This window comes from Montipora capricornis, chromosome 5 (assembly GCF_036669925.1).
Source record: "Montipora capricornis isolate CH-2021 chromosome 5, ASM3666992v2, whole genome shotgun sequence".
Taxonomy (NCBI): Eukaryota; Metazoa; Cnidaria; class Anthozoa; order Scleractinia; family Acroporidae; genus Montipora; species Montipora capricornis.
In genome coordinates, this window is record NC_090887.1 from 19,823,568 (window position 1) to 19,833,567 (window position 10,000).

The 10,000-nt window shown below is 43.4% G+C and overlaps 1 protein-coding gene across 2 annotated transcripts in view; it reads left to right on the top strand.

Annotated features, from left to right (window-relative positions):
- LOC138049840 (spectrin beta chain-like) overlaps nt 1-10,000 on the top strand; it is a 62,666-nt gene that overhangs the window by 39,747 nt on the left and 12,919 nt on the right. For both annotated transcript variants that reach the window (XM_068896292.1, XM_068896293.1), the window contains 10 exons: nt 316-446; nt 701-904; nt 985-1,134; nt 2,200-2,490; nt 3,474-3,812; nt 4,324-4,641; nt 5,151-5,386; nt 6,366-6,528; nt 7,468-7,656; nt 8,837-9,178. In XM_068896292.1, the coding sequence (XP_068752393.1) occupies nt 316-446; nt 701-904; nt 985-1,134; nt 2,200-2,490; nt 3,474-3,812; nt 4,324-4,641; nt 5,151-5,386; nt 6,366-6,528; nt 7,468-7,656; nt 8,837-9,178 (2,363 nt within the window). The remainder of the gene's footprint in view (nt 1-315; nt 447-700; nt 905-984; nt 1,135-2,199; nt 2,491-3,473; nt 3,813-4,323; nt 4,642-5,150; nt 5,387-6,365; nt 6,529-7,467; nt 7,657-8,836; nt 9,179-10,000) is intronic.

A 10,000-nucleotide genomic window follows, 5' to 3' on the forward strand; every position in this document is an offset into this window, starting at 1 on the left:
GAGGGAAATTGAAAAGCAAAAGATTACCTGAGTGTAGATTTTTGGTTTCACTTTAAAGGTCAAACCATTTTGACCAGTTGATATACAGATACATGGTCAGATAAGCGGGAAACGAAGAGTAGAATGCTGTGAAGACATATTTCGATAGTGACCCGGTAATACTCGGAGCAAATTTGACAACAAGTTTGAGTACGTTACGTCTGCTAATGCTGTATCACTAGATCAAACCAGCCTTAATTTAAACCCCAAAGCCCTCTACTCTCTTCATGTTTTGCAAAGCCTTACTTTGGTATTGATGACGACTATGGGTTCCAGGTCACACAGCCGAGTCAATCAAGAAGCATGAAGAGTTTGTGTTGAGTCTGTGGGAAGAGCTTAACCGAAAAACTTCCAGAAAGAAGTGCAAGTTGAAGGATTCCAGTGACTTTCACAAACTCAATAACGAGGTAATAGCTTGATGTCGGAAATATCTCTTAAAGAAGGTCGCTTTTCGTGTGGATTATAGCCCCGCGTTTGTTTGTGATTGAAACTTTCCTTGTATCCTCGAACCACTGTGATCGTTTGGGTTAGGGTTTGCCATTAGAATATGTCTTGGTCGCCGTGATTTCGCTTTGAACAGGAACTGCGAATGTATTATAATTTCTGCTAAACTAAAAAGTCATTTGCCAGTAACTGATGTCCTGTTCTTATTTGTCATTAGATCCGGGACTTGGTTTCATGGTGTATTGATATGAGTCGCACAATCTCGTCTGGGGAACCTGTACATGACGTCACAGATGCCGAAACACTCCTGAGACGGATTGATGAATATCGATCAGAGATGGACGCCAGAGAGGAAGGCTTTAATAAGGTCATGGAGGCTGGTGAAAAGATGATCGATAACGGTCATTTTGCATCCGATGAGGTAAGTTGTCCTTGTCTTCTTGCACTCCGTTGAGGCAAAAAAACTTTCTTCTCCTTAAATCCGTTTTATTACGTTTGCAGATTGCAGAGAAATTAGAGCTTCTTTTAACAGAACGTGAAGGCTTGTATGCCACTTGGGAAGACCACAAAACGGAACTGGATCAGGCGTATGACTTGCATGTGTTCTTAAGGGATGCCAAACAGATCGATACCTTGACAAGCTCTCAGGAGGTATCGGCTTTCTTGTCATTGATTGATATTGTACTGTAAAATAGGTTTATTCCTTAATTATCAACTATTACTGTTTTGTCCTTGTTTTAATAAGCCATGTTGTCCTCTAAAGTGTACTTTGCTACAAATAATCGGGCTGTGTGCTTTGGTCACGCACGCAAGGGTGCTGAACAGCCCCTTCTCCCTGCTGCCTTTGCACCTCCAAATGGGTGGACGGCTTTGTAGAAATGGCGGGTTTGTTTCCCTCCACTTGTCTGTCGTCTCATAATTTGTTAAGGACTTTAAGAAAGCCACATTTCTTTTTGCAAAGACTGATGGAAAATGCGTGGTTTTTTTGTGTTACGATCTTTCTCTTGTGTGTGACAGTTTGATTGTGTGGTTGACTGTTCACGATTTTAGCTTTGTGTGGTTCTCAAGAAACTGAAGTAAAGTGGTGGTGATGACAACATTCAAAAACTCGTTAATAATTCATGAGCCTAACAGCCTGTCAAAACATCGATAAATCGTCACGCACATGAGCTTTAAACCCGATACTTTCCTTTTGTTTTCTTGTATGCTGATATCTTCTCTTCACTTTTTGAACTCGTGTTCGGACTCCCGAGGGACAGTCCTTTTGTGGAATGTTTTTGAAGCCGTTCAAAATGACTCGCAGCACGTGTTTCAGTTTTTGGCTACGCCTCGTATTTTTAAACCCGTTTAAACGCTGCTGCTCGCCTTTTAAACAGTACGTAATGCCTGTGACTGTGGAGATGATGACGATGGCAGTATTGGTGATGATAATGATGATTATGACATCGATGACCCTGTAGCAGCCGGAAAAGTCATTCCTTATGTAGACCTTTTAGCAGATACGGCGGCCATTTTGAATTATATTGTTTCAAATAGCTATTATGGGATGCCCAGGGGGCAAATACATATTAATCTGCCCCCCTCCCTATAAACAATAGAAAACAAAATTTCCGTCGTATCTGCAAAAAGGTCTATTTGCTATCAGATTGTGTATTTTGCTTAACGTTTTTACACTGAGTGACAGAGGTTGTCCCATATTACTGCTTTCATTAACAGGTTGTGCTTGCTGGAGCAGATCTCGGAAACAGCGCTGACGAAGTAAATTCTCTGCTAAAGAAACATGAAAATACAGAGAAGCTAACCGCCTCCCAGGACGAAAAGGTGACAAGTCTCTGTGAATTTGGTGAAACGTTGGTCACAAATGGTCACAATGAAGCGGAAATGATAACAGCAAGAGTGAAAGCAGTGTGTGACCGAAGAAATAAACTGAAAGAGGAGTTGGAAAAGAGGAGATATAAACTGGAAGAATCAAAGAAGATAGCGCAGTTTTATCAAGATGTTGTTGAGGTTAGAGCTAAATCTGAGATTTTTTAGAGATTTCACCGTCCTGGTCAAAAAATTAAATGGAAACCTTCGTCCCATCGACAAGTCTCTTTCCAGCATATTCAGTGAGTTTACATACTTTCGCATAAAAACATTATCGTATACACCTTATTCCAAATGGTCGCCATTTTAGAATTCTTTTGTTTGATTGCAAATTGGCTCTGTTGTCCTCGTTCAAGGTAAATATTCTTTTGAATTTTACATTTGAAAGCGAGGCCAAAAGGGCCGATTTGCAAGGAAAGAAAAAAATTCTAAAATGGCAACTATTTCGAATAAGGTGTATGACGTCTTTGATGGGTTCATAGTTTTTAAGCGAACCTAGATGTTGTTAACCCTTTGAGCGCCGCGGGCTTCCCTATTGACGAGTAAATCGTCTGGCGTTAGACAGAGTAAAATCTGTAAGTGTCAATTGGCATTTATGGCAATGAAAGGGTTAAATCGTTGGCCCCGCTATTGGAGGCTGCGCTCACCACACATGAGGAGGCCATAGATGCCGTGCGGGAGACTGGTGAAGAGCTTATCGCATCCGGGCATTTTGCAGCTGAGGAAGTCGATTGCCGTATCGAGGCTTTGTTATCAGTGTGGGCCGTTAAAGTGGTACTGTGATCAAAAAATCATTTGGTCGTAGTACCACTTTAAAGAACCGACAGACTGTTCGCAAAGAGAGAGGCACCGAGTCCCTGATGTAGTGGCATAACAGCGAAAAGTCAGGCTATTTGTTCTGTGGTCCGGCTGGTTGGGTTGCCCTTATCGGGTATCTCAGCAAACGAGGCCACTAAAACATAACACATCCAAAAGTCAGGCTATTTGTTGGGTGCTGCAACTTTCACCCTTGTTTAGAATGACGAAAACTTGTATCGTCCCTGACAGCCAGATAATTAAAGCTAAACTCATGACCATTTCCTGCTTTGTTTATTTTATTTTGTTTTGTTTTTTTTTTACTACAGGCGGAATCTTGGATAACAGAAAAGCTTCAAACTGCTAGCGATGAGAGCTATAAAGATCCAGCGAACTTAGAGAGCAAACTACAGAAACACCAGGCATTCGAGGCCGAGCTCACTGCACATGAGGAGGCCATAGATGCCGTGCGGGAGACTGGTGAAGAGCTTATCGCATCCGGGCATTTTGCAGCTGAGGAAGTCGATTGCCGTATCGAGGCTTTGTACCTGCACTGGGAGGAACTACTTGAGGCGTCAGCCAATAAGGGAAAGAGACTAGAAGAAGCCAGAGATCATCAGAAATTTAACCAAGAGGTTGATATTGCGGATTCTTGTATTAGCGAAAAGGTACGGGACATAGTAAATCATATATCATCTATTTCTTGAACTGCAAGGTATCGTAGACCTTCGGCTAAGTAAGTAGGGTTTAAATTAAGGATCTGCGCAACAGGGCAACCAACACTAAGGAAAAAAAGGAAGGAGAAGGGGATAACCCTCCCCCTCCATCTACCCCTCCGCTTCCCTTTATCCCCATCCCTCTACCCCCTCCCCCTCCCCACCTCCCTGAAATTATGGACTTCTCCAGTAACAAACATGTTCCTGCAGTTTGAACAAAATGAACGGGATTCAATCAACGAAAATTGACACCTGTCTAGACAATTTGATCATAATTTGTCTTCAATGTTGTCCTTTAAGTTTCCCGAGTGTGACAAGGCAACTTAGCTGGGAGGCAGCTGTACCGTCCTATCCAGAGAAGTCGGGACTTCGTTTTTCTTGGCAACGCCTTTCCTCTCCCCTTTTTTTTTGCTATTGATGTCTCATTCTTATACTAATTACCATGATGTAACTTTTTGTTCAGGAAGCAGTGGTTTCGTCAGAAGATACTGGCCGAGACTTTGATCATTGTATGAGGTTGCAAAAGAAAATGAAGGCTTTTGATCAGGATGTTGCTGTGGAAGCTGCGAGAGTGAAAGCTATAAACAGATTGGCGGAGAAACTTGTTTCTGATGGACATGCTGGATCAGCGGATATCATCAATCGACAGCAAGCGCTCAGTGACCGCTGGGATCGTCTGCAAAATCGAGCCAGCGAACGACGTCAGCGTTTAGCTGAAGCTTCTGAAATGCATGCGTTCGATAGAGATTGTAAGGATGTGTCTAATTTGATCAATGAAAAGGTATGTTCGTTTAGATTTCGTTAAATGTAATTTAACTAAGTTAACCAACGCGAGCTTAGCGGTCAAGCGGTTCATAAGCTTAGCGGTCGAGCGTTCACAAGCTTAGCGGGCATCCAGCGGTCAATCCCATAAGTGTAGGCTCACATGGTACGTGGTAGCTTTGTACACCGCAAGGATCTGTGAGTTCTTAGTCGAGCGTTTGTGCAGTGGTTTGTGGAGCGGTTCATTTAGCCTCTTCCCCCCCCCCCCCTCCCCATCCCTTATTTTTCTTCCTTCCACTGTTTCATCAGTGTGACGGATGCCTGGAATGGGGGCTCATGGCTGGGTTGTGGGGATTTGCTAGCCATGGGGGCAGTATTCTATTTAGGGGCTGGCTGGCCACAGTGGAAGCCCCTGGGTATCCCAGGTACCCACCCTTCACTTAAGCGAGGCAGTTGGTTAACTTTCAGTACGCAACAAAACGGAACGGAAGATCGAGAGGCTATTAATCAAGTTTATTTGTATCTTAGGCTGTGATATTTTCCAGTGAGGATTTTGGTCGTGATCTTCCCGGAGTCGAGGCGTTGTTGAGAAAACACGATGATCTGGAACGAGACTTGACAGTTATCGAGGGGAAGATGGAGGTGCTGGAAAAGGAGGCTAATCGACTGGCCAGATCCCAAGTCCACATGGTGGCTAAGATTCAGGCCAAACAGACAGAAATCATTGAAAACTGGGAAAGACTGAATGACTTGTTCGATGAAAGGTAGAGTAATTCCATGAGTAACAGGGATCTTGGATGTTTTCCAACTATGCACGCGTCATTGTTGATAGCAATCCTCATATTACTTTATTTACCTGCCAAAAAACCCACAATCTCATTTGCTGTCGTTGAGAATATACTACTGTATGGTATTTGGGCGCGAGCAGGCTTTTGGACTGTTGTCTCATTAGTTGACAATCAGGGACAGGGCCTCCTATCCAGCTTAGCTCTTTAGTTATTTTCTAGGCGGCTTTATACCTTACATATGTAATGTTGTCCTTTTTTTCCTCTCTCTGTTGTCATTGTATGGTATAAATAAAGATGTTTGTTGTAGAGTGTTGAGAGATTCCAGGATGATGAGCCCTTCCTAATGCATAAATGTTGTTACATCAATAACCACTCCGCTCGTCCCGTTTCAACGTTAAGAAAAGCTTCATTGACTGTTTTACACAACAACCTAGTTCCCAGGGTCACCATTGTCTCTTCATCGACAAGAGACCCTGGGAACGAGGCTGGTCTACACGGTTGTAACGTTGAAAAGGGAGTGGGGGACAAAGCAATAAGAACAGGGATTGAGAAATTCCCGCATGGGATGAAAACGACCCTTGTCCATAGTTTCTTAGCTAATTTTCTTTAAGGCGCTGGACGTGCAAACTGGATGTGTTTTCGTTGTTCTTTAATTTGATTCCTTCGTGGTTTGTACGTAACCATGTGATTGCCGTCTTCCCGTTTGCTTTCTTAACGGATTTACGTATTTTCGAGTCGGACCCTCTCTTGGGCCACATTGTTTTGAAGAGGGGTTGCGTGCTAATCTTGGGTGGTAATCACGAGAACGTGTGACCCAGGATTAGCACCAACCATGCATTGCGACAATCTCAGTGACCAGTAATGGGCAGTCCACGCCACTGGGATTTGTCTTCCGAGAACGCCTGCTTTATTGCTGACAATATTTATTATTCCATGTCATTCATTTAATTGCCAGAAAAAATAAACTTGATGCCAACCGGCTGCTGCAAATCTTTTTAATGGATTACCGTGACCTGATGACCTGGATGACAGACCTTGCCACTCGAATTTCTTCGGGCGAACCAGCAAAGAACGTCAGGGAAGCCGAGGCCCTTTTGGAACTACACTTGGAGCGAAAGGTATGAATCGTTGTACTTGTCTTGCAATCAATGCTCATACTTTATTATTTTTTTATCGTTCTCTTCAGCCTCAAGGCTGAAATTAGAACTCATTTTGAATTCAGAGGACTTTTCTTTGGAAAAGAAGCTGTTGATCACGTGACAAAGAACGCAATGCTCATGTCACAAGCGTGAGTGTCTCACGTGATATTCCCCTGAGGATAGTTTAATTGGTACACCAACATGACCTTCGTTAGTAAAGCAAATCTTCATTTTGGGGCGTTGTCGAAATATTTTCGCTGAAGATATTCAGTAATTATGTACTGGGCGATACGAGCGTGTTACCGATTTAGAATTGAGTAAATTGTGAAAGAGGATTGTACTGAGCAGCATGTTCCCAAAACATGACTCTCCCTTTTGTATATTGGTGCTCTTAACGAGGTTATATGGATGAATAAGACTAGACAAGTATGTTTCAGGTAAAGCGCTTTCCGCGCCAATGACCCAATACGCCGGTGCTTATCCCCAGTTTCCGTAGCATTAAGCGACTAGGAGTATTTTTAACTCCCCCCTGGATGGGATACTATTGTAGTCCATCGTAGGGTTACCCCCAACATTTCGCCAGTACCCATTTATACACCTGGGTGAAGAGAGGCACCGTGGGAGTAGTGTCTTGCCCAAGAACACAACACAATGTCCCTGGCCAGGATCGGAACCCGGACCACTCGCTCCGGAGTCTAGCGCACTAACCATGAGGCCGCCGCTCGTGCAAGTATGTTTCAAGCGAAGCCAAAAGACACTGCATATATCAGAAAGGATTCACAGCATTACTCTTCAAAGCGCCCTTTTTTTGGTTATTGTCCCCCAAAATGCGTCCCTGACGTCTTGCGTCCAAATGTTGTCAAATTGTTCCGCGAAAATCAGTTTAGTGTCACTCATCGTTGTGATTCCTCTTTACAGGGTGTGATAGAGGCTCGCATGGAGTCTTTCAAGAGTACGCATGCCTTTGGTATCAGTCTTGTAGAACAAGATCACTTTGCCGCAGAAGAGATTCGAGAGAATTGTGAGGAGCTGACGTTAGTGAAAGATGAATTGATGGAATCTTGGGACGAAAAACAGATTGAACTTTCACAATCTTATGAGCTACAGGTGAGTTAACAACAGAAGAATTGATCATTTCATCCATTCAAGACAAGACAAGACAAGAGGGCGGACCGCAGTCGAAGGCAACCTGAAGGCTCCTTTTCTTCTCCAGTGTAGCTTCTATCGTATATTAGTATGACCCAACTAGTGGACTGATGCAAATCCTGCATTTTGATATTTTGATTGGCTACGCTACTTGAGGACTATTAGTAAGAGTTCTCGAGTAGCGAAAAGCGTGACGCTTTCTTTCGTTTTGTTCCCAAATAAATAGCTCTTCAATTTGCATTTGCTAACTTTATTATTGCCTTTTCTGTCCGACTAGTTGGGTGATACTAAAACAATTAGACCCTTCGCCCTCAAGGGCCACGGGTCTAATTGTTAATTAAGGCAGTCGGTAGGCGTTACTCCAATCTCGTTGCCATTTCATTCAATATCATTACCATTAACCCGGTCAGAAGCTCGTGACCTTGAAGCGTTTAACTCTGGTTCAGAGCTGGGGGTTTTTTTAATTTAAAAATTTTCTTATTTGGATGTAACGTAGCACGTGCATTTTCCCGCGCGTGCAGCTTAGATCTTACTTTTGTCCATATTTTGGCATAAAGTCCGTGCCCTAAAATCCCCGGCTTTGTTCCAAAGAAAAGAGTTAGTAACATGCTTCAAGGTCATGTGCTTACTTGTTGAATGGAAGAGCACCCGAACTGGTAATCGGAAGGAAGGTCGTAGGTTCGACTCCTGCAAAGGGGCACTCGGGTTTTTTCCGAGTATCCCCGAGTCAACATCGACAAGTAAAAAAAACTCTCTTCAGTGTTAGAGCATCCGAACTAGTAATCGGAAGGTGGTAGGTTCGACTCTTGCAAAGAGGCACTCGGGTTTTTCCGAGTATCCCCGAGTCAACATCGACAAAAAAATCTCTTCAGTGGTAGAGCATCCGAACTTGTAATCGGAAGGTCGAAGGTTCGACTCCTGCAAAGGAGCAATCGGATTCTTACCGATTATCCCTGAACCACCATTCCAAGAAAATAGCTCTCTTCAGTTCATTTAGTGTTCATTTTTTTCATTTCACTATTTGTAAGGGCTTAAAGTCAATTCCAGTCCGATATGACGTCACAGAATCCTTATTCATTTTTTTGTGGTTTTGTGGCAATTATGACTATACCGCCTTTTGACCTTGTCTTTTTTCACGTAGCTATTTTTGCGAGACGCTGAACAATCCGATTCGTGGATAGCAACCAAAGAGGCGTTCCTTCAAGCGGAGGAATTCAGCGACAGTCTAGATACAGTGGAGACATTGCTGAAGAACCAACTCAACTTTGAAAAATCCATCGCGGCTTATGAAGAGAAGATCAAGGCTCTGCAGCAGTGCTCTGACCAGCTAATACAACAGGAACACGTTGACTCGGACTTGATAGCTCAGCGGTACGAAGAGGTCCTGGGAAACTGGGAAAGACTGAAAAAGATGGCCACTGTGAAGGCTGGAGATTTGGGCGAGTCTAGAAAAGTGTTTCAGTTTCTGAGGGACGCACAGGAGGTAAGGAAACACTAGATTGCATGTGTTTTTGCTTTGGCTTCATTAAGCTCATAGTGGGTCTAAGTGGCCTAATTTCCAAGCCGATCCAAGGTAGTTCGAATCCTTCGTGGGGGGTAACAGCTTTCTATTTTGTCCGTTTGCTCTCACTGAAGACTGGAACTACCCAGAATCACTAGGAATCCTGGTATGAGAGTTGGACAGAATATGAACGGTAGTTATCACATTTGCTAATTCGAAGCTTCGCCTCAACGAGATACAACACTTCAACGAATAATGATGATGATGATGATGATGATGATGATGATAATAATTCAAAAGTAGTAAACGAATCAGCATTAAAACCCTTGTTCTCCTTTTGATTCTTATACTTTTACATAGGATTCGAGACATTTGACCAACTGCTCTTTTGATAAGGCCAAAAGTTTATTTTTTGACGTCCAAATGGAAAATGTTCTTTGCTAACAAAGGCAGAACGAGAGAGATTATTTGTTCTCTACATCACATGTGTGGGAGGGCGTGGTGGCCTCATGGTTAGTGTGCTCGACTCCGGATCGAGTGGTCCGGGTTCGGGTCCTGGCCGGGGAAATTGTGTTGTGTTCTTGAAAAAGACACTTTACTCCCACGGTGCCTCTCTCTACCCAGGTGTGTAAATGGGTACCGGCGAAATGCTGGGGGTAACCCTGCTATGGACTGGCATCCCATTCAGAGGAGGGTAAAAAAATACTCCAAGTCGCTTCATGCCACAGAAACCGGCTCTGATGGGCCACTTGGCTCGTAAACAGACTTCACTTTACTTTTTTTTTTTACTACATCACAGTATGT